Below are 25,518 nucleotides of genomic sequence, written 5' to 3' on the forward strand. Positions count from 1 at the left end.
CCTCACCTGACCTCAGTGCTGCCTCTGCTTTGAGCAGGTGGTTGGACTAGAGACCTCCTGAGATCTCTTCTAACCTTAATTGTTCTGTGTTTCCATATTAATGTTTATTAACGTAAATTCTTAAATTAAAAAAACATGGTACAAATTTGTAATGGGAAAATGGTTCCAGAAGAGTATAATTGTACTATTTCTGGAGTGCTGAGAGCCTGCATTTGCAAATCTGATAGATTTATTTCTAATACTTTGGGTACTTATTGTAGATTTTAAGTGCGATATTCAATGTTCTTTACACCGTACTGAATTTTAATTCCTAGCTAAGAAATGGAAGATAAATCCATTTAATTGGAAAATGAAGTAACTATTTTCTCTATAATGCCTGTATATAAGATTTGTGATATTCTTAAATGCTAACTTTTCTGGTCCAGCACTTGAAAGTGTTTATTTTATTGTGCTCCCTGAAGATTCCTGCTTGTTTTGTTTCCCCTCCCTTACAGGTACGTGAGCATATGGCAGGCAGCCTTTGAAATGGAGGCGCAGAAGCAGCCTGGTTTTACAGCTGCACTAGCAGAGCGACCAGTTCCAACCTCTTCTCTTCAGCCTGCACAGGGTTCTTCAGATCTCAGCCAAGGCAGGGTGATTCCTCACCAGGAGCAAGCACTGTCCCAACCTGTGTATCTAAAAGCCCTTACCATACCACTCTATCAGCCTGTCCAGGCAGGATGCTTTCAGCCAAACAGTCAGTTAGTGACTGGCAGGAGCTGTGTACATCTCGACAGCAGTAACATACCTCTAATCCTGAATCCACTCCTTCCTTCAGAAAGCACAGATCAGCCTCAGTCAGTGTTTCAGAAACAACTTGGGCAGACTCTGACATTGAACATAGTGAGCACTTTACCAGTTTTGTCATCACCAAATTCTTGTGTAAATGCATCTGTTGGAAGTCCAGGAAAATCAAAAAAAGCTGGGAAATACATCTGCAAACACTGTGGACGAGATTGTTTGAAGCCAAGTGTCCTTGAGAAACATATTCGCTCTCACACAGGAGAGAGGCCCTTTCCATGCACCACTTGTGGTATTGCATTTAAAACTCAAAGCAATTTGTATAAACACAGAAGAACTCAAACACACGTCAACAACACCAGAGTGCCCTCAGACTCTGACAACAGTGGTGTATTGGAGCAAAATGAGAAATTAACAGAGAGCATCACCTCCCATCAAGGCAGCAAACTACCTAGTGGCACCTGTAAAGACAAGGGGATACAGATGAAACGAGTGAGTTCAGAGGCCAGTGTTGTATCAGACACTAAGAAACTTCTTAATGACCGTTCACTGCCGGTAACGAGCAGTTCATCATTTGCTTCAGATAATCAAGAAACCAGGAATCAGTCCTTTAGCTCAAAGGCTAATCAGGGGGTTCCTGAAAGAGAACCTCATAATTTACCATCTCCAGGAGCTTTGCCAAGTGGTCAGTGCCAGAGAAAGAAGATACAGGAGCAAAGAACTCCAACAGCCAATAAGCATATGCAGTTGCAAAGGCAGCAAGCAACCTCTTCGGAAAAACAGTGGGATTACAAGCCGTTTGACTGCAAGCTAAAGAAGTGTGAGAGCACTGACTCAGGGTATCTGTCACGCTCTGACAGTACAGAACAACAGATGGCATCATCCAGCCCGTTGCATAGTCTCTATGAGCACAGCACAGAACTGGAAAGTGAAACTGCCTTCAGCAGCTCAAGGTGTGCCTCCGGAAGCAGTGCAAAGCTAGATGCAGCTGAGAAAGCAGCAGCCTTGATGCTAGAGAAAAAGAGGCTGGAAGAACACATTTCAAAACTTATTTCTCATAACAAAAGTGTGGTGGATGATACCCAGTTAGACAATGTCAGGCCCAGAAAAACCGTCCTTTCTAAACAGGGAAGCATTGATCTGCCAATGCCGTACACATACAAAGACTCTTTCCATTTTGACATCAGAACTTGTGATGGAAATAGGAAAAAGAATCTTTCCCTTTGTTCAGCAAAATCTACCTTTGCACCCCTAGAAAAAAGCAAGCCAGTGTTTTTTCATTCAGTTCCCACCCAGTTCTCCACAACGATAGATACTGTGCCTGTTACACGAAGCAACTCTCTGCCCTTTGTGGAGGGCACAAGAATGGTACATGACAAAGCAGGTTGCTCAAAACCCCTTTCTCTTACTAAGCAGTCTGTAAATACAAGCACTGCTGGTTTGCTGCCTAGCAACAATCTTGCTGCAAATTCAGTGGATTTTCCTAACAGCCATCCCCGAGCTCTCGTCAGACAAACAGCAGTGGATGATTTGCCACTAAGTAATGTGGTTGATCACCCTCCTCCATCGGAGGAGCTGCAAGGGGGTAAGAAGCTTGGGACTGGAGAAGTAACCAGTGCTAAAAATAAGAAACACAACCAAAGGAAGTTAAAGATGTTCTCTCAAGAAAAATGGCAGATGTATGGAGATGAAACATTTAAGAAAATCTACCAAAAAATGAAAAGCAGTCAAAATGCCAAGAAAATTAAACAAAGAGAGAATAAGCTTACAGATATTACAAGCTCCGCTCCTGATTCAAAGGAATCGGTCAGCAGTACTGAAATTACTGAGGAAAGAGATGGCAGGAGCTCTGTAAGTGACAGTCTTTCCTCCCTTGTGACAACAGGTTTAAACACTGGTAAATCAGAAACCTGTACTAATGGTAATCATATTCTTCAGAATGTGTCCTCAGAGGAAACTGCAGGCAGCGTAACCCACCTAACAGAGACATCACCTTCAGGAAACGCTAGTGCACGTACTGTAGTGCGCAAAACTTCCCAAGACCTCAGTGGCAGTGACACAGATAGCTACACAGCTGGCAACAGCACAGCACTAGCTCCGAGCAGGTGTGAGCTCAGGCTTCAAAGTACTCAGTGTCAGCTGAACTCTGACAGAAGGAATCGTGGCTGCTTGCCAGCGCAGAGTAGCGAATGGGAAAAACCAAGCCCTGGGAAAGAATCCAGTACATTTGAATCAGATCGTAACAGCACTTCAAACAATTATGGAAACGATAGCAGGAATAAGGAAACTGGCCAGTGTACTCTGGCACCCTCATGGGTCCACAGCAACAACAACAGAGAAGCCACAGGAAAATCCCAGAACTTACCATCAGAAAGAAAAAAGCTGAAATTTGAAGCGGAGAAGACACAAAACGTTATTTCAAAGTCCTGCCCTAGTCCCAGTAGTGAAAGCGATGCAGTACATGAAGCAGAGAGCTGTTGCACTAGCACTCAGTGTCTTTCCACAGCACCGGTGAAATTCTCCAGGAAAGCAGAGGAGCAAATATTAAGCACAGGAATTAATGAATCCACTGGAGGTACTGAGAATGTAGAGTATCTGAAGACAATCAAACTCCCCTCAAAAGCTCTTAATTATGGTGATGTTAACCTTTCACATTCAGCAGGTATCTCAAAAGCACCATTTGTGGGATTTTTAGGGCCTGAATTAAGAGGAAGTGATTGCAACTCTTATGCCTTGCACAATGCAACAGACAACGATGTCAAAACATGTCTTGTGAAAACAGGAGCAAAAGTACCACCTTCCAGTGACAATGCAGTTGGCGTGTCTTCTGAAATTCATCATCTGCAATCTGGTCATTTAACTCCCACCCCAATACAAAATGCCTTTTCTCCAAAATACATCCTTAAATTGCCTCAAGACAAGACAGCCTCAAATTTGTCACTTTTGCTTAGATCAGAACAGAAGACGACACCTTGCACATCTGTGACAGACACCTTCACCAGCCCTCCCTGCTCTTCCAACAGCAGATCGCTCAGTTCTCATTCTAATGATGTGATTTGGTCCCCTTTAAAATTTGAAGTGAGGCAAAAGGCCAGCAAAGGAGAGCTGCGATGGAACATACATGCAAACTGGAAAACTCCAGTATTTTGTTCACCAGTCAATTCAGAAACAACCAATATTTTAACCACAGCAGATAGCACCTTTTATAACCAAAACTTCAGGCAGCAGGATATTGTAAGAGATGCTTGGAAAAACAAACAGAACAAAAATAGATTGAATTATCAAAGGCAAACAGAAGAGAAATGGATGAGCATAACTACTTCCCCTACACAGAACCCGAAGAAGAAAATATGCTTTACTTCTGTGTATACAAGTGGTTTTTTCATATCAGCTGACATCAAAGAAGAGAGAAAGGTGTTACATCACCTTTGCTCAGCAAATGACTCTTTGATAATGACGTCAGCTTCTAGCAAGGGTGCAGAGCCAACGGCCGTGGGGTGGGACGGAGGTGGAAGTCCACGCCTTCTTGAGGACGTTTCCCCAACACTGCAGGATAGGCAGCGTTCTCAGAGCTCAGCAGACAACCCCACTTATTTTTGCCATTCTTTTGGCACTTTCTATTGCCACACTCTCACCACTCACTGTAAAGAATTCCCAGTGCTACCCCATAACAATCTGACTTGCTACTCTGGAAGTTTGACAGTATCAAGCACGAAGAGCACCTTCCCATCACTAAATGCTGAACCTCGATTAACTTGGTGTTGTTTAACGAGAAGCCTTCCCCTGGCTGCTGAGCAGAAGGGGAATGCAGACTCTGCTTATTCCTCCATGCACACCTGTGACAAGGAAGCCAGCAATGAGTGCAGACTGTCCAAGTACGATATTTCTGTTTTCAAAATGAGGAATATTAGCAAGACCCTGGCATACGGCTTAACAAACAGGAGTTTAAAAACACTGGTTTCATCTTTTTCTCAAGGACAACAGATGCAGGAGGTAAGACTAATAATCCTATTGCCTTTCTCAAGAGGGTGTAACTGGCTGACCTCCCCTTATTAGAAAAATAAAAATATTATATTGCATAACACATAACACATATATTACACATAAAAGTGTATTTGTGGACATTTACAGGCATTTGTTTATACAGAATTTACAAATTATATTTTTATAAGATAACTTACATATTCATTTGGTGCATGACAAATACATACTTTTGTGTGAATATTTAAGTTTCTTTCACTTGAGAATTTCAGTGGGAATGCTGTCTGGTGAGAAGAGTGTACTTCTATTTCTCAATTTTTCCCCTTATGAGTGTATTTTATATTCTTCTCTAACAGCATATATATTTCACTGTTTTAATTTTAAATAAGTATTTGAATTAGAGTAGGACTGAAGTAGACCATTAATGTCAAGACTTTATTATACTTGGAGACATTTAGAGTCAAAGACAGCCTGTGTACTAGATCTCTCATGGTTTAGATACACTGAAACGTCAACAAAACCAAATTGCATTAATACCCTGTAAAGTGTTTAAAATTTGAAAACTTTCCTTTTTCAGGTAAGTGAAGACAGAGTAGTCTATCTGTACAGATCCTAGAACAGCTCTGTAAGACTGAGCTTACTCTTTATATAGGAAGAAGAATACAAAAGAACATACTCTAATTCTATATAGAGGCACAAAAGCAGTGAGTTGTTTTAATTTTATTTTATAAAAGTAGATGGACAAAGTGGTTAGAAAAATCTGACACACAAATTCTAGGAAAACTTCAGAGCTGTGCTATTTAACTACCATGCTATTCAGTGCTATTTGAAAAGAGCAGAGATTTCCAATCTCTCTGTTCATGTAATTCACGATTTTCATGTACTTCATTTTTTTCCAATATTCTCAACAGTTAAGCTCAACAGCTCCTGGTGGTGCTTTCAAAAATGTTTCAGAGCAAAAGAAGAAAACAGTAGTTTGCAAAAAAGAAAAACTCTCAACAAATAAACTCAAGAGGAGCCACAAACAGAAAAAGATTAAAGTCACCCCAAAATGGTAAGGAATACGGTTTTCAGCTTCCCTGGGTACAGACGTGATTTTGCTAAAGTGGGTGCAAAAGCCCACAGAAAATAAAACGTCATCCCCAAAATTCATCTTTGTCAAAATTGGGGGAAAAAATAAGTCTCTCAGGAAGGGCTATTCTCAACTTGTAGCAGTTCCACAAAGGTAAACTATAACAAATATCAATACGTCGTTTACTATCAGGAACAGACTTTTCTAAGCAAAACAGTCATATACCAAAGAAAGATGATTACCAGTTGACTCTCACTGTTCTTTAAAAATTATTTTTGTCAAAATTGTCAGCATTTACTTTTGTTTGGAGAGAACCAAAACACTTTGGTTTTTAATCCCGTTACAGCTAAAAGCAGTGTGTGAGACCCTTTTGTCCTCAGAAGTTCTATATCATGAACTTGTATTCACAGGAGAATGCAGAAGAATAAATATCAAGTTCTAACACAAATTAACAAAATCATCTGTAGTTTAAAGGATCATTTAATTTAAATAAAAAGCAGGAAGAATTTGAGTGTAAAACTACCAAAGGCACATCGTACCAGTCGGCACAGTTACTACGTATTTAATGGGAGTTCCTGTCGGTGGAAGATTTAGCCTCTAATCAAGAGTGTGGGGCAGCAGAGCACCTGATAAATTGCTTCAATAAGAAACGCATATTGTGTGCATACATCCCTCGGTTTTCATTTCATGATCAAAATCAGACAGAGTGTCTCCCTTGTGGGCAAATCAGTGTCAGTAATTTAATCACTGTGTCTAGTTCAGCAAACAGCACCGCAATTTTGAAGGATCATAAGAACAAAAGTAGAAAACTCAGGTCTATGTTATCCAGTCTAGTGACGTTCTTCTAGGGCTTTTTTTTTTCTGTTTTCTTTTTTGGGTGTTTTATTTTGTTTTGTTTTTTTTTTTCCTGCTGGTCTCAGAACTTATTTATTTGTCTGTATCAAGTAAGTACAGGGACTCAACTGAGTACAGGGTCCTGAAAGCTCAGGTCGCATGTATTAGTAGCTAACTGGCCAAACGGTTACTTATGCAAGGTAATATATTTCTCTAATACACCAAACAGCTGAATAAGCACACCTTGTTAGATTTACATATTACTCTGTGTATAGTGACGGATCCTATCGATACAGGAATGGGACCTTCCAATGTACTTTAGTCTCAATCATTACGAGTTACTGAGAGATCTAGGAGGAGTAGAAAACAAAGCAGAGTTGGATTATTCAGTGTGTTTTCTAAATAACTGAACTACTTATGTTGTTCGTTAGTGATGATGAATGGGTAGCCCATAAGAAGTGAAAAGTGAAAAAGCCAACAACTATGCAGTCTCAGGTGATTCCTGTGCGATTCAAGCCTTTATGAGGTATGTTATCCCAGATATAGGGAAAAGGATCTGCTATTCCTGAATCCTTTTTTCTCAGCAAACCAAGGATTTACTGAATCCTAATGAGGAAAAATTTAATAAAATAATTGTGGGTCCTTTGCCTAAAATCCTGATTTTTTTTTTGCAAGTCAACAGAAGCGAACATCTCCTTCACAGTACTAAATTGCTGTTAGACTTAAATTTACCTGATGATGTGATTTTTTTTACTCTGTCTGCTTTTAAATTGCACATATTTGTGCATTGGCAATGCAGGTATAGAGGGAGTCATGTACGTGGATATGCTCAGTTGAAAATTACCCGACTAAGCAAGAGGCACTCTTTTCCAAATAGAACACTGGATGCTTTGAAAAAGGGCTATTCATCCCAACCCTGTAAATTTAATAAGTGTAAGAAGTGCCACTCTCCTCAATCAAAGGTACAAGGTGAGTATTTTGAATATTTTTTAATGTGTCAAACATTTATTTTTTAAGAGAATAAGCGTTAGCAGTACCCCTGATGTGCACCTGTTCCACATGGAGCTGCAAAACCACTTTTGTCCTTCACTATGTTCTGCGAGTGGAAATACAAACATCTCACACATTTTCAGAACTGAACGCACAGTGACTTTCATACACGTACTTACGTAAGTGAATTTGGCAGTAAGGAGGGCATTTTGGAAAGAAATAACTCCAAATAACCTTCTGCTAGAAGCCTAAACAGTTTTAAGATGGATCTTCATCACTTCCTGAAACAAGATTTGCAGTTTGGGGTGCTGACTCGCTTTCTGTGCTTCAATGACCACCCCCCCCCCCCATTTAGTTGGCAGTATTAATGCGAATGATGTTTATGCCACGACCATCATGGACGCAGGGACAACACCTTGTGTTCTTCCATTGCAGACATGAATAGCTGTTACTTTGCAGGACAGCAGTGGCCAATAAAAAAAAACCCAAACAAAACACATATAAGTAAACGAGAAAATGTATCAGGCTTAGAATAAAAATTTTCAGAAAACAGTAAAAACATAGAAGTTAATTCAGTGATATGATGAGAAATGTAGCAAGTTCTAGCATGTGGGGGAATAAAAATCAAAGTGAAAGTTTCTTCAACCTCTTTTCAGTAGAAAACTACCTACACCAGCAAAAAGACACATCTTGCTCCACCTCAGACAAGCCACTTTGCAGAAGGAAAAAAGAAGGAAAGAAAAACTCAGGAATATCTTCCCATACTGAAAATCTAAACCCTGTTAAACAAAAAGACAAAGTGGATAAAAAAGTAGGTATTGTACCTTAATTCATGTATTACTTTTTATTAAAAGAAAAAGGATATTGTTAATTAAAACTTGAATTATATTCAGCAGTTTTAAAGTTCAAGTTGAGACCATTTTGTATCACAGATTTCGTTTAAAAATGTGTTAAAGGTGTTTTTGGGGTTAAAATACAATGAAAACTTACTAATGTTAGAACTAGCTATTTCAAAAGAACAATTAAACTTGCATCAATTGAAAAGGTTATTTGTCGTGCTTGCTGTCAGAGGATTGATTAGAACTGATGTCGGAGGTGCCAGTAGATGTGGCACAGAGCATCCTGAGACAGTAAGCGTGAAACTAGCAAAGTGGGGAGGGTGGGAATGGCCACGTAGCAGCGGGGGGAGTGTGCATCCAGAGCCACAACCAGATTTCTGAGCCCTTTGTGGAAGCCAGCGGGGCTGGGGTTTCAGTGCTACCGATAGCTGCGTTAGCCAGAAGGGGCCTCAGACACCTCTGCCCGTGCTGCAAACAGCGCTGCTCTGGGCAGCGTCAGCCCAGCTTCGGGGAGAACTCCAGGCTGACCCCAGTTACACTTCTTTCTCCCCAGGCTTCTGCCGGCCACACTTGAAGACAAAAGCTACTGAGCCAGACTGCTGTAACGTAGCGTGAGCACTGGTTCTTCAGGCAGCATAAGCAGTGTCACATTTAGGAACCTGATCATTAAAATGTTTTTTATTACGTAACTTTATTTCCTACACATGTCTCACCACCTTGGACATTGCAATATTTCTTACAGATTCACCTCAGACCTCCTTTCCCCCTACCTTGCACAAATACCATTGTAATAGGTATATAAAAATATCTTAATGAAAAGAACGTCATCCTAGACAGTACATAAGAACATGGCGTGAAACCCCTAAGCCCGGATCATCCATAAATTATTAGGATGGTCTGCCACCTACCCAAGAAGAAAAAAAAAAAAGGAAAAAATACATCCTTTACTACACCTCCCCCACACACTGGGAGAAAAAAAAAGTTTTCTCATCAAAACAGAGATGAGTAACTTGGTCTGCAGTAATGAAAAAAAAAAGAGTGCAAATATAATCACAGTTGTATAAATAAAGGTTGACATTATGCTTAGTTACTCAGTTGATGTGAGTTATAGCAGAGGTAAATGTTTTCTACTGCAACTTAGTTATCATTGCACTTTTATGAAAGATGGAATTGTTCTGTATTACGAATTTTAAATGTAAAATTTTTCCCCCCTAATTTCTACAGGACATTTCTGGGCAAATCAGGGAACACACAAGAACAAACTTCTCTTTTCAGAACATTACAGCTCCTCTGGAAATAGCTGTGACAGCTCATTCCTTTTCATCCACAGTTAATACAGCCATGCAGCAAGTCAGCAGTGATGTGGAAATCTGCTGTTTAGTGACACAACCACTTGTGCTTCAGCGACCAGTCCCAGGGGAGTCACAGCCAAACATTCAGGGTGACTCAGTGGCACCTTCTTTTTGGGGTTGCCCTTCTGATTTCACAAATAAAGGCACAGCTGACCTACTTGACAGCACAAACTCAGACACCACTGGTCCTCTTTCCTTGCATCCAGAAGCAAGCCAGGAAAACATACTAAAGGTAGAGTCAGAGAGTCAAAGATTTGGTACATTAGACGCGGTGATCCAGACCTCGGGAAAGGAGGAACCTCCAACTGAAGAAAACACATATTCATCTCCAAAAGAAAACTCAACTGCCAGTTCCCGCCCTGGATGTTCACGTTTATTCACGTCAAAAGCAGAGTCTCTTCCCGAGTCACTCACAAGGGCTAAATTACCCGGTATAGAATCCACAGAGCAGGCAAACTTTTCTCAAACAGTCCTTGACCTTCGCAGAAATGCGGACAAGAACGGAACCCACCTTCAGTCAAATCTCTATGGAAAGCTACCTACTGCTGCCGCTGCTGCCGCTGCTACTGCTGCCTTTAAAAAGCCCCCGATTACTGTCAGGTCCCCTGAGTTCAAGACTTACTCTGCAACACCTTCCAAGACATACAAAAAGAGAGGTTTAGAGATGATGAGGAAGCAAACCAGAGTTGAATATGATGACACTAGCAGTGATGACGAAGATAGGCTTGTTATAGAAATATAGCAAATAGGCTGCTAACGAGATGCTTGTATGATGACCCATCACGGAAGGAAATACCATGGATGTTTGGTCTGTGTTTCTGAAGCACCTTAAAATCAGAAAAGCCATTCCTCTGTGCAATAGGCAGCACTGTCTTCTGAAGAGTCCTTTCCTTCAAGGACTCAAACGTTTTTAAAAAAGCTTATTTGAAGCAAAGAGGGAGCTGGCATCACACGTTCAAATGCAAGTGGTAAACCCGTGTTTACAAGGGGTTTCCAGCATTGTTAACATTCTTACCAGTTTTACATAATTCCCACAAGTGCTAGCTGCCAGGGGCTGTGTTATGAAAAGGCTGCAGTGTATTTATTTACTACTAACAATACAACAGCAGCGGTTTCCTCAGTACATGAGCTAAGACTTCCTGGAAGGGTATGGATGTGTCCTTTTCTATATACTCCTCTTTTCTTGTAGTCACTGCCATCTGTACTGGGAGTGACACCCTGGCATTAAGGGGAATATCTGTTCCCTAAGTATCTGTGATATTGGAAGGGTCTGGAAAAATGGTGATCTTTTTCCATGTTGCACAAATGTCAATGCTTCTTTGTGACAAATGACACAAGCGTGCTTTGCTTTGTGTTTTGTGCCTTTTTATGCCAAGATCTACTCAAATATTCTTGATTCCTAGTTGGAGAATATGGGTGTTAGCTATTGATATTTCCTTGTGGTGAAATTTCTGACAAGGATTTTCTCATTATATTCATCACATTGTGCTCCAACCGATGTAATCTGGAATGTTTCATTTTTATTGTAATCTTAAGTTTAACTGCAATGATGCTATTTTATTGAGAGTAAAGAAGCTACATGGCATAGCTTGTCTTCTTTTTTTAACAAAAAGTTTTGTGCTACGAACCCTAAAATTTACTGGTTTCTATGTGAATAAATAATTAGATATTTTAATTTGACCAAATGTATTCACTTGTTTGATTAAACGAATGAAAATCAAAAACATTCCACTTCTGCATTACAGTCAAATTCTATACTTAAACTTCTGTCGTTCTTACGTTTTGAATCATACACAGGGTTTTACGGACTAACCTCCATGGGATATTTGGAATTGCTTTTACTTTAATCATGCACAAGTTAGCTTATACGGCTCATACTCACAAAGAAATCTAGTATACTACATGAGAAAATTAAATGTACACGTGCGAAAAGATGCCAAAACAGCTAACAGAGATAGAACGAGTGCGAAGTCCCACGTGATTCCTGTGTTTTCAGATGTCTTACAAACATGACAAGACTCGAGGTCGTCCATACAAAGCTTCACCTTTAGCCTCAAATTATGTTCATAAATTTATTATTGGTACAGAAAACAAAAATAATGATCAAAATATTAGTCCAATTCCTAAAGAAAAGTTAGGAAAAAAATCTACTCTCTCAGAATAGAGGGTGAACCATGAAAGATATTTTTCCCTTCCTAAAAATGTGACAATGTCACACCAATTGCACCTGTATTTGGTGTCAAAATGACAAGGAAAAAATCTAGGAATACTAGTTTAAAGAATTATGCATTTTTTATTCTCCTGTTCTCATTTACCAGATGCTGGGGTTTTATAACAATAGTATTACTACTAATTGGTTGGGTTGTGATCCGAATTTGCAGTGCAGACACACAGTGAACCAGTCTGGTCTTTTGCTGCACTTCACGGTAGACTGCTGTAAACCTCAGTTTTAACTCCACAAACCACAGAACGAGAGGATAAGGTGAAGTAACAGCCTCCCTCACTTGGGAAGCCTGGTACTTAGAGCCCAGCAAGCACGAGCATACAGTGGCAGAATGAATGGCATCAATGGTGGTGGATCACAGGGCACTGCAAATTGCATGTTTTGTTGGCTGAGATACAGTATAAAAAATGCCATTTTGTTTAGAATGATTCAGCTGAAAACTGATATAGCTGTAGATTTTCATATTAGATTTTTCTCTTTACAGTGTTAAATTATTTTACCTTAATAAAAGTGAAACATGAAGATCTTAGTACATGCACTAGTGTTATAATTCAGGCGTATTAACATTTAATGATTTTTAGTAACAATTACGCTAAATTTCTTAGTCTACCTCAAACTTTAGCAGAAGAACTAACATGTTACTCAGGAAACTTCTGAGTGAGACTATTAGCAAGAAAAATGTTGATAACATCACTACTATGACAAGTTTCACTACCTTTGGTATTACATGGACAAGAAAGATCAAGGAAGAAACTGTCTTGAAATTTTTCTTGCTCTGTTCAGTATTTGTGCTCCAAGACAAACTGGAGAAGTATTTGGGTGAATCCCAAGTGCAAAGAATTGAAATAGTGTGAATTCAAAGAAGTACTCTAATATAACTCGAATTTGGGAGAAAAAGAGGAAAAGAAGAGAGAAGAGGGAGGTGGAAGAGACGACACCAATAGTGCCACAATGTTGAATCATGCAGTTTTGGAACTTTTTTCTGATAGAATCACTCAAAGTGGATTCTGAACCTGTAGAAAAAGCAGGAGAAAAAGGAACGCAATGCCTACGGAGATCGATGTCACAGTGTTCCCAGCCAACTGTTGACCCCACTTTAGCAAAGGCTGTACATCTGCTGTCGCACAGGCACTTGCATGAGTATGTTCATTAGACGATCGTACTGAAAAAAGCATATGCCTGGTTTCGGCTGCTTTAGCTTCAGATCTTTTCCCATCTTCATTTTCACACTCCCTGTGTGCCTTTGTTAATAGTAGCATGGATGACAAGGAAGTGGGCTTTTTTAGATTTTTAATCAGAATTTTCAATTCTGTGCCACTCCATCAAAAAACTTGACAAGAAAATTTCAAATGTTTCAAAGTTCTGCGAAGTCTCTTAAGAGTGCAGAGAGCTGGCGCAAAATTTCCGTACCTGTTAAATCTGTCTGATCCGGCTATAAAGAAAAGCTTTGACAAGCACCTCTAGAAAGGACAGCACAAGCAAGCCATTGCATCAAACCACACCAGCAGCAACCACAGCAACTATAGTCACCTCTTGCTTGTGCAAGAGTTTGATTGTTCTAATTTATGGACATGTAATGAATACGCTATATAAAGGTTTTTGTGTAATGTTTGTGGCTAAATGATGTGTTTTAAAGTGGAATTTCTAGATCAGTAATTTAGAAATACTCTAATGACAGATTCAGAAGCACTGTACAAAGAAACATTTATCCTGTGTATACTTCACAGCATTAAATATAGAAATTTCTTTGTCATACTGTAGCTGTAGATGGAAGAAAAATGGGACAATTTTAAGGTAGCTGAGAAAGTACCTTTTAAACTCTGACAGAAGTAATAATTAATATTTTAGCTCGGTATACAGTATAAAAATTTGAATTAACGTTAGAGCTGAAAACTGAAAAATCATAGTTCTTTAACAGCAGCAATAGATCTGTGGTGGCATTTTTAACAGTACCACTAAAGAAGGTAGCGTCTCGAGCACAAATCTAGCACATAACAGCCCTTGGAGGAGTACGGTCTGAATCACATACATCAATGTGTGAAGACTGTGAGAAACGTTTGTGTTTTAAGCTAGGGAACTCAAGCAGTTTGCATATCCAAACCCAACCGGCCGTATGGCAAACAGCGCATTTCGGCTTTCCAGAAGATGCCGTATTCGGCAAAGAACAGACAAGGCTAATGCAGGCAAATTATCCTCTACCTTTTGCACAGCAAAGTGTCAACCGTGCGGTGATGTATTTAATTAATTCACAAGAAGCTGAACATCAAAGCCACATGAGGGCACCAGGCACAGAGAAAATCTGTGTTTCTTTATCCTTCAAAGTCAGCAGCAGTTCTGATGGATCGTTGCTTTCCTATGAGCAAATTTGAAATTCCTTTGCACGTGAATGCATCTCATCAATTTTTTCCTCCTTCTGTCAAAGGAAGCAGATTAATAAGGAATGCTGACCACTCGTAAGATCTATATTCCACACTACATCTGCTCAAATAGACTGTAAATAAGTGGATGTTTCCCTCTTTAGATGTGAACAAACTCGTTCTTATTGTTTCAAATTTTTATATTAGAGCTTGTTAATTATTGATACTTCACTGATCTGCCTAGCAAACCCCAACTCATACACAAAGGTGGATGAGAGGGGTGTGAACCAACTGGAGCAAGCCCAGAGATCACCAAGTATAAAGATATGCCTTGAATACATAATTTATGAAACAAGATAACAGGAGCTGGCTAGCTATCAGAAGAGAAAATGAAGGGAATATGCACAAAAAAGTTCAGTAGAAGAATGTGGGAGGACTATCATCACAATCATCTGTCTTCCACATCCATTTTGGGAGGATATGAAATGATGAGCTTAATTTGCAGCATATAAACTAGATATTGAGAAAAGCTTCCTATTTAAGGAGCAACTAACTAATAACCCAGGGAGATTATAAACTCTGTGTCACTTGTGAACTTCAGTAACAGTTAAGGCAAGTCTTTCTTACTATAGGTACAGTATTATTTAGGGCTGGAACAGACTTTCTTTCCAGCCCTATTCATAAATTCTTGTTTGTCAATAGCTTCCCCAAAACATGATGCCTACAACACTGAGTACTTGTGTGGCGGTGTATGCACTGCCGATACGCCCAGAGTGGTGCCTAAACACATTTGTTTTGCATTACTCACAAGGTATAACTGGTTTTGTATGTTGCCTATGTTTTATTTGCACAACCAAATTTGTTCCCATTCATGAGTGTTTATATTATAATCATTTTCATGTAGTTAAATAGCTTTGTTGAACCATTAATTTTACCGTAGGGATTTGTGTGGAATTATGGCTGCAGCTTAAGACTCCCGGCCTGTATTTTGCATTTACCATGAGTGTTCCATGAAAATAACATGGATGAAAAGGTCAGTATTATTTTTTTCAGACTTTACAATACTGTGAGATTTTAACAGCACATTTAAAGTGTCCTGGTGGAACTGGACAAATGTTATGTAGAAGCACATAACTTAAAAGCTGTGTCTTCCAGGGAACGGTAATGTATCACATTTTGGTTATAAGCCATTCTCTTAAGTTTAAGCAGTACTTAAATATAAAAAACCAGTTTTCTTTCTCACAAAGTCAGTGTACCTATTGACTACTCATGACAACCCCCTAAATATGTTCTGTATCTATGTCATTCTTGAGTTTGGAAGAACTACAACAGCCAGTTAAACAAGGGATGGACTCACTTGAACGTATTTGTGGGTGCTTTGCAAAGTAGTCAAAAAGGATGCTTGTACCATGGGTGCATAGACTATTTTGGCTTTAAAAACCCCGCTATGTAAGTCTCATTATGAGCCCCTAATTATTGTTAGGGTTTAAAAAACAAAACAAAACCAAGTGTTCTAATACAGTCAATGAACTAATCCATAATCCAGTTTTTGAAGCACCACAAGTTTTCTGTCTATGCATTTGTAGCATGTTTTTGTTTCACTGATTGACAAAACGAGCAATTCTAAGTACAATATTGGACATAATATTAGGAATATGTACTTAATCCAGCAGTGATTGGAAATGTCTCAGGGTGAGCTAGCTCAGCTATATTAGACTCTGATTCTTTTCAAAGATTCTTATGTCATTAACGCAACCAGCAATTGGATGAAAGCCGTGGGAGCTGTGTTCCACAAGCTACTGTGGTCTTGTTTTCCAGATGCCTTTGAATGCTGCTTAGGTTCGGTAGTGCTGCTGCTGAGGTCAATCATTCTAGGCAAACATAGACAGCTAAGCCTTTATGGAGTCAGGCTTCAAAGTATCCTTCTGAATTACACTCAGCTTCGGCAAAGCAAAGGCTCTTACACATTACAGAGGTATTCACAGGGCAAAATTAAGGTCACGTCAACAGCCCTCTGCACTCTTTTTACTCCAATAGAGCTATAGTCAGTGTTTATATCTAAAAAACTTTCTATAATTTATCATTCTTTATTATACAGATCACAGTCAGATTTTTCTTGAAAACATCCTTGTCATTTCATTGTACATTCCCAAATAAAACACTTTGTCTCCAGTACACAGCTGGGAGTATGACAGGGTCATTCAGATGAGCTGCTGTTGTCCTCCCTCCTCTGTAGAAAGAAGTCACTACGGAAACTTTGCCCTCTCCATCAAAATGGTTAATGCGAAAAGAAAAGAACAAAGTTTATTTCCATAGCATGCTTTGGCAGCAACCTTGGTTAGCACCTAAATAGGGGAAAGGGAGCCAGGGTTGTTCCTACCTGCGTTAGGAAACCACAGTCTGAGAAGAGGAATACTTTACTGGGAAGCTAAGCCAGGGCTTTAATAGCTCAAATCTCAAAACCTGTATGTACAAATGCAATTACGAGATCGGCACAACTAGCAATTTAGATAGCTATGTGCACATACACGTTTATGTGTGTTGGCTGGAAGGAGGAACAGGGAAAATTACACCTCTTAAAAAGTAATTTGACCACTAACTTGACAATGCCTCTTAATGTTCCCATTGCTCACAGAGAATAACTTGCGTTGAGCTCCTCAAATGGAAGGCGATACAGCCATAAAACACATCAGCACAGCCTCTGCAGCCCACAAGTGGCTTTTATTCCAACTCATCCCTCTTACGAAGAAGTTTTGCATAACTTTTGTGGATTCTAGTTATGGGTTATGCTAGGTCCAAAATGGAGCAAATATTCAAAAGGGGAATGATACAAAGGTCTCAGACCTCAATTCACTAGTTGTCCAGAAGCAAGACAGTAAATACAGTGAACTAAAGCGTAAGAAAGCTGCCTCATCCTGTGCGATATTATAAAGCTTAAGAGATTATACAAAAAGGATTTACAAACTTTGATTTAAAAATAAGAACAAAAGCAAAAGGTCATTATTACATGTTTGATATGAAAAACACAAAAACTTTTTTTTTTATTTATACCAGATGTGGGTAGGCTGATGTGAACTGTTGGACAATAGTCAGAGAAATGGAATTAGGGAAATATCCATAATTAATAACATGCCTGCAGAAACATGTTCTGTGCTTCAGAAAGAATTCAGGTGCTATTAGAACTGGGAGAACGTCCTTACCCTGAAGATGTTGACAAATTTGAAGAAATTCCAAGCAGGGGAAAAACTGATTGGGGAAATAGATTACTTATGCAGAAAGATTAAAGGAACCAATCTTCTGCTTTCAATTACACTAATGTGGTCCAATTAAATTCAGTGACAATGTATCACTATAACCAGGAGCAAAGCTTTGCTGAAATGTATGATATAAAGAATTGGCTTAGAAATGCTCAGAAGAAGAATTCCCTTTAGGAAGGAAAGGATTGGTAAAATATTTAGGGAAACAATAGGTCCTGTAATGAGATTTAAACAGACAAGAAAGAAAATACAGACAGAATGTTCCATTGCAGTTACATCTACTAAATACCTCCTTTGGGATATTTAACGGGAAGCCAGAACACAGCCACTCACTGTACAAAATAATTATACACAGGAGGTCGCCAGAGAATGTGATCAGCAGTTCTCCTCTTAGATATCCCTGTCATTCATAGAATCAGACACAATGTCTACATTCATTGTTTCTATGCCTACGTCCATTATTTCTCTCCACGTTAATTCACATAGTAGTGACTAATGCATTATGAAAAGCTATGCAAGCTGGATCAGTTACTAAAATGTAATTACATTGCCTTCCTGTGCTAAGTCTACCAGATGTTCCATCTTGTATTCACCAAGAACACACTGCGTAAGAAGAGCTCCTCAAAAAAAAAAAAAAAAAGTCACCATTTTTGGTTTAATTACAATGACACTGCAAAAAAACATGGGGCCAGAAGGAGAGCAACCTTACCACTTATCCTTGCCTCCTGGGTAATATGATCAAGAAAGTTTCTAAGATATATCTGAAAATATATATATTTGCTGGTATTCTGCTTTTGGAAGCAACAACAATGCTTGGCAGTATTTTCATTTACTAACCACTAGGCAAAGAGATTCAGAGCATGGGCACTTATGCCCAAAATGCATAAAAATTCTGCAAGTGGGAATCCAGACAGAAATATTTGCGAACGTTCATAGTACTATCGTGTTCAGGGTTAACAACTAGAAATTTAGCCTCCTTGCAAAAAGTACCCTGGCTGCGATCACTTAAACCTATCGTTCATGATTAAAGTATCTGCCAAATCTCTAAAATCTGTCGGCCACAGTTCAGACATGCGACTATGCTCTTAGCTGTTTCTTCCAACTTGCAGATCCTTCCCTTAAGATTCCTTCCTCCAGGCTTACAACTAAAATCTCTGTGTAGAGAGAACAGCTTTCAGACAGAGTGACTAAGTCAGACCTACACTAGTGTGATGGAACTCATAAAAGAAAGGCAACTGTCCCAATACATTTCTTAGTAGACAAACATTCAAGATCCACATTCTGGTGGTAGTTTCTGTAGGCGGAATAAAACCCTCCATGAGGAGACAAGCGGACTGTGTTACTTTTCTTTGCTTAGATACTGTTTATTTCATAGAACCATTCAGGCTGGAGGGTACCCAAGGGCTTCGTACAGTCAGATTTTGGAAACCTCTTGAATGGAGATTCAAGAATCATTCTGAGAAACTTGTTCCAATGCATAATTATCCTCAGAATTATATATCCCCCCCCCCCCCCCCCCCCCCCCCCCCCCCTTTTATAAGCAGCTCTAATCTCCTGTTTCAATTTATAGCTATTGTGTCTCATTGTCCCAACATGCAGCTCAGTAGGGTCTGGTTCCATCGAGTTGGTAACTGCCGCAGAACTACTGGCATGCCGGTGTTCAAACCCAAAGGCATCTTCTCTTCTCCAGAGTGAACATTGTCTCAGCCTCACCTCACTGATCACGGGCTCCAGCCTCCAGATTATCTTGGCAGTCCTGCACTAAACTTGCTCAAGCTTACCATCTCTCTTATACTGGGGAGCCTAAAACACCAACCAGGATGGGGTCTAGTGAGGGCTGAGTAAAGGTGGATAATCACTTCCCTCAAACTACTGGTTATGTTCCTGTTGACACAGCCCAGGATACTGCTGGCTCGTGTTTAGCCCAGCAGAACTCTTGATCCTGTTCAGAAGAGCTGCTGTCCAGCCAGTCACCCACTGAATGAGGCCAACCCATCCCAGGTGCAGGACTTTGCATTTGTCCCGGCTGAATTTCATGAACTTGTGGTTGTCCATTCCTTCAGGCTATGCAGGTCGTTCTAAACAGCAACGCTACCTTCACGGGTATTGACTGCTCCCTCCAACTGGGTGTCATGGAAATTTAATGTTTAACACTATAATGTTTCTGGCTTCAGAAATCAATAGAAATCCCAAGACAATTCTGGTCTTTAGCATAGCAAAGAATCCATCTAAAATTAAACAGGATTTAATTTGCCTCCCAAGCTCTAGATGTGACAAATTTCAGAACAATGAGGTATGAAACATTCAGAAGTCACTACTCAAAATAGCATTTCTGATGGAAAGATTCCAGATCGGACTGTAGCAACAGTAACTATGTTGCGGTAAGGCCAAGTCTAAAAAAGCCACTAAGATATACAAAGAGAGAGAGCCATTTCTTCACGCTTTCTCGCATGCATATTTCCACCACCCTTGATCCCATGCTGCATGACAATAAGAAAAAGAGTGCTTGAGTCAACAGAAAACTATTTAGTTGACTATCTCTATTGCTTTAAATATCTTTGCTCCCTGAAAAGTTAAATTCATTCTACATTCTTCTGGGAAGACTCAGGGCTAGCGTTCCAACATGCAGTTAACTTGGATGTTGAATTCCCTCTTTTTAAGTGTGCCAGATAATTTTGTTAAAAAAAAAAAAGAATGTTTGAATTACTCATGAATGGGTAGTTATTTTCTATAATCTACATAAATGATAATGCAGTAGCAAGAGACATGCCTTCTTTCAAACATCATCTGAAAAGAAAGCCAAAAAAGGCCGTTAGGTGCAATAGTTATCTACTAGTGCCTGACTTCTGCTTTAAAAAAAAAATAAAATCTTTAATATATGTACAGCAGTGGCAGAACATGTTTATAGCTTGCTTTTCTTTTGTCTCACTAGGTGCACTCTACTACTCTAAAATCTGATAATTTAATAAAGTAGTTTCATTGGAGACAGCCAATACATTTATTACTAAAAATCTCTAATTCACCAAGTCCATCTTCACTTGCCAAGTTAACAGACTTGAGAGAATTGAAGAAAATCAGCAAGGGGACCCAGTCAGGTAGAGTTTTAATTCATTTGTTGATTCTTTATTTCCAAATTCAAATGCATGAGGAGGGAAATAGCTAGGCTGTGGGTCATTGTGGAAAAAATACTAGAGGAAGGACAGCAATAACTATCTGTCAGAAGACAACTCTGTTCTTCAAGCAACCAGAGGGAGGAAGCGCCATTTTGGAGTGCAGGAATTCGGGACAGGAAACGAAGCACAAGAATGCAACAGCAATGGGATGCTGAAGGGAGGCTGGATGTAGCTGCAGAGCAAAGTTCAGACAGAAAACTTCTTATCAGCCATGGATATAGTTTAGGGAGTTAATGCTGAGGAGCTACATTTTTAGGGCAGAGAGCATCAAAGAGACCTGTGGTGCTTTCGCTGGCTATGAAGGATGGCAGAGGCTCAGGGGATTAGCTGATGAGCAGGTGCTGAAACCAACAGAGATAACAGCCTGAAAGATGGGCACAGGAGCGAGGTCAGCAGCGAATAAAGGAAAGCCATGAACATGAGTTAGGAAGAGCATTGCCCAGACACAGGGGAAAGTGTAGGTTTGTGAAGCCTCTCTCTCAGTGGCGGTACAAGCAGCATCAGGAGACTCAGAGCACCACGGCGGTATCAGACCACCAAGATAAGACCTTCCCCTGTTTCTCAGAGAACTGAGTGGCCTGTATTAGTAGCCATTGGCATGCAGCACCTAAGAGGAGCCTTACAGAACTGAAATGTATTCACAGGTACTTTCCCTTCCTCCACCAAGTGAGAAATCAAAATGATGCAATGCAGGGAGAATTAACATCATTTGGGAGAAAAGCGCTTCATAGAATAGCACAACTTAAAACAGACCACAGGTCTTCATTAAACAGACTTAACTCCAAAAAACAATACAGAAAGCAGTAAATTGCTCCAAGGGTTCCTAAGACCACAAGTCTCTTTTTTTTTTTTTTTTTTTTTTTTTTTTTCCTTTGGGAGAACACTAGCTATTCTGCAAAAAAGCAGAAATACAGAGAAGTCTTGAAAGCAATGAAATCCTAATAGTTCCTTATCAGACTAAAAGGATTTAAATTCTTCCACTAAATCAATCCAGTCACAAGATTAATTAAAAAAAAATATCACTGATAGTCTGCAGGACTGTATGACCCTGGCAAACATAATGTTGGAGTCAATGAAAATAAGACTTGTTCTTCCACTCAAAGCTGCAGATCTGATCATGCTTCAGGTTGTTTGTGGAGTTGGTGTGTTCTGCTTTAGATGAAAGTGAGTCTGAATGTAGACTGCAGGCTTACAAAATTGAATATTACTTGCAAATTATGATTTAGTGAAAACTCCTGTTTTCATGTTTTCTAATTACATTTTACAAACATTGTGAATTTAGCATAAAATTTTCCTCTAAGCACTGTCTGAAGGGGGTATGAGATGCAACCAAACATACATGGAAAGATTTTCAGACAGCAAGTAGGTACTTTTCTGTGTAACTAATAATGACTTTAATAGATCTCATCTCTGGGATTGCACAGAACTTGTGCCTCCTTAAAAAGATCTGAATGTGTTGGCAAGGACTAACTAGCTAATACCTTCACTTTGCCAATGTAACTTAGGCTTCACCAGTTTAGGTGGTACATTTACGGTAAATTTGATGTACTCTGCCTAATTTCTATTACATTTACATTATACAAAAATGAGATGCTTTTCTACTCATTTTTCCCCTAAACGGGGATGAAATGGAACTCTGGCATCAACCCATTCCAAGAGAAAAAGTTTAACTCCATTGTTTGTGACTGTTGCTAGCCCATTTTGTTCAACTTGTTAGTTATTGCAGCTAAACCACTTTATAACTCACCTAGTCAAAATGTATAAGAAATGGATTCCTTGTGCCAGCTTCATAATTTCGTTCACAATTATACTTCACCTTTTAAGTAATCTCAAAAGCCCTCAGGCCTTCCCCAGATGCAGAAAGAGGGAAGCCTGTGTTATTTTGTTTTGAGAATACCTTCAATTGCTAGTTCAATTTAATGCATGATGGATTTCTATACATCCTATTTTTTTTAGGCTGCCATTGGAAAGCAGGTACTTTAACTCATAGAAAAACAGACATCTGACTTGCACATCAGGTTCCAGAGTAATTTTAAAATTTTCTATAAATATTTCTTTACTGTACAATGTTTTCTTTCAGATAATGCTGTGTACAGAATGGTTATAGCCAGCAGTATTTGCAGGCTTTTTTATCTGCTCAATGAGCATTTCTAGTCCTACCTAACACTGGATTTTCCTTCCAGGAAAAGTTCAGGTCACACATATTAGCTCAGAAGTTTCATCTTTATCTTACTCATACAGGCTTTACTATCTTCTATGGCATTTTAGTACATGGGAAGAATATAATCTCTTATGAAAAATATAAATTACTTCCTCCTTAATTCCAGAGCTATTAATGTGCTAAGAAAGAACACACTTCAAGTCAGGGGTAAAGGTTCTAGGCTTCTTCAAAGGATAAAATAAAAAAAACCAGCATGAAATGACTATAATACTGTCTGACAACTCACACACAAACCACAAGCTTCCAGTTTTCTGTTGATAGAGAACAGCCATCACTGTTAAAAAAGCAGTTTCCCCATTCGGTGCCCTAACGAAGTTTTCAAACTATTCAAACATAGAGGCATAAATCAAGAAAACAACGCTGGTGCAAGATGTTACATTCAAGTTATACTAAGACGTTAAAGAAAACCATCTGGGCATAAAATGTAAATACAGCCAGCGTACAAAAATTAAGAGGAAAATAAAACCATCCACACATTTGAAATGCCCCAAATCAGAGCCTTTATTCTGTAAGACAACTGAATTTTAGCACCAAACATCTGTCTCAAACAAAACACTCAGCTTTCAAAATAACACTGAAATAGAATGCTAAAGCTTATGCAAGACGCAGCTTTTTTCACCTTCTTGTTGAAGAACTTCTTACTCAAGATACAGTTCTTTAATATGGGGAATAGTCAGCATATCTTCAGTAGTAGTAATGAATCAAGCTGGAGCTTACTAGAGGGACTTACCATTACATATTTTATATCTCAGTTGTACTTGGAGTCAAAATGCAAACACTGAGGCAGTATTCACACAAAAGATGAGGAGAATTTGCTTCAAGTGGCTTAGAACCTAAATCGAGAGGCCTGAAGAACACCACTTGCCCAGCTTGTAAGTTACCACCAGAAAGAGATGGTGACTTCCTAAACTATAATGGAAAATTTGTATCGAAATTAAACCTAAAAGGTTTGGTTCAGCTTCATATATTGCTGTATCTTCAGTCTCTGAATGGTAAAGCAATCGGGCATGCCTTACAGACCCAAGAGATTATGAGCAATCTTGAGAAACAGAAAGAAAGAGAAAAAAGCAAATGGCTGGGTACACCTCCCAAAGATAGGAGGAGTCTGCAGTATTGGAAAAAGGGTAGAAAATAAACCTCAAAAGGCACTATATCTGTAAAGTGACTGTTTTTCAGAGATGTCTAAGAGAAAACAAACCAAAACAAGGTATTTTTAAAACCAAAACTCAGATTTTAAAGCAATAAAATACAAAACTCTGAATTTTTCATGCTGGCTTGGTTCAGGTCACTTGTATGAGCAACACACTTGAGATTTGATTACATAGCTAGATTTTTTGTTTATTTATTTACTTTTAAACAGGATGCTTGCTTGCGTTTGACTTAGTTTGGGGAAAGGCAAATATGGAATATTTTGAAAACAAACAAATTACTTACAAACAGACAAGTTAAAAAAAAAAAAAAAATCTGTTATGCCCAAGGCCCCCCCCCCTCTCTAGAGGCTGGTACCTTTGGATTCCCAGCACATTTCTCTTCCTTCTAAGCTAATGTAGTAACTGGTAGCAACCAGCAGTCGGTCACCCCTGCCAGAGCCCAGCTCACAGATGGTGAGAGTCAGTTTGTCACTGATTTCTGAGACAATTATCGAGACAGGGAATCCTGGCTTCAGTTCCTGATTTGAGAGGGGCGTACGTGATCCCAGTTATAAACCATACTGTGAGCAGCAAACGATGTCTTAACATCATTTATAGCTGAAGTTTAAAATACTCATGCAGTTTGTATTAAACAGATGTGAATCTTCAAACTAAACAACAGATTTTTACTGAGAGGCAAGAAGTTGAAGCAACAGAGGAAAGCTCCGTGTTCTCTGCTGCTGCTGAGGAATCAAAAAGTGAATGATGGTTCTCTGACAGCTAATGTACTAAGTTTCAGTTTTCCTGCTGATCTGTTTTTATTCTTTTTTTCCAAATAAATGTTTCCTATTCTGCTTTTCATATTTCTAGGAAATTCCAGCTACATGTGACTTTGTTGATAGGTCTCATCTGTTTATTTAAAAATATATGTTTTTTTTCCCCACAGATAAGATTTTTTTTTTTTTACAGTCCTCTGTGTTGAAGTTATTGTCCCAGATACTGTATTTACTTGGGCCTTTTGCCTGGAATCTGCATCCTTTCTTAACCCATCTATAGGAGCCCAAATGTACCCATAGTAGGATCTGAAATCACTAATGTGTGAGGGTTTTTTTTCTCCCTCCTCTCCTAGACCACGAATGTGGAATAGCCTGGGCCATATGCTAGAAAGACTATATTTTCTAATAGATAGATCAGTTTCTGGATTTAATTGCACTTACCTTCATCATGCTTTGTGCAATAAAGAGGGATTGCTAGAGTCTGCTCCTCTTGAATGTGGTCTGTATTAAAAAAATTACTGTCAGTTATTTT

General features: G+C 39.2%; 1 protein-coding gene across 2 annotated transcripts; it reads left to right on the forward strand.

Annotated features, from left to right (window-relative positions):
- Positions 1-504: 504 nt before the first annotated feature.
- ZNF831 (zinc finger protein 831) lies at positions 505-10,610 on the forward strand. 2 transcript variants are annotated; one of them, XM_086474880.1, is made up of 5 exons: positions 505-4,775; positions 5,666-5,815; positions 7,467-7,636; positions 8,317-8,466; positions 9,710-10,610. In XM_086474880.1, exons 1-5 carry the CDS (start codon positions 526-528, stop codon positions 10,588-10,590), a joined length of 5,601 nt encoding a protein of 1,866 aa, XP_086331006.1. In that variant the 5' UTR covers positions 505-525; the 3' UTR covers positions 10,591-10,610. The 2 variants fall into 2 exon arrangements, with proteins under 2 accessions (XP_086331006.1, XP_009946373.2); XM_009948071.2 differs by having other exon boundaries at positions 505-4,773; positions 5,673-5,815; positions 8,317-8,468; positions 9,721-10,610.
- The last annotated feature ends 14,908 nt before the right edge of the window (positions 10,611-25,518 follow it).

Source organism: Leptosomus discolor, chromosome 17, assembly GCF_034619465.1.
Source record: "Leptosomus discolor isolate bLepDis1 chromosome 17, bLepDis1.hap2, whole genome shotgun sequence".
Classification (NCBI taxonomy): Eukaryota; Metazoa; Chordata; class Aves; order Leptosomiformes; family Leptosomidae; genus Leptosomus; species Leptosomus discolor.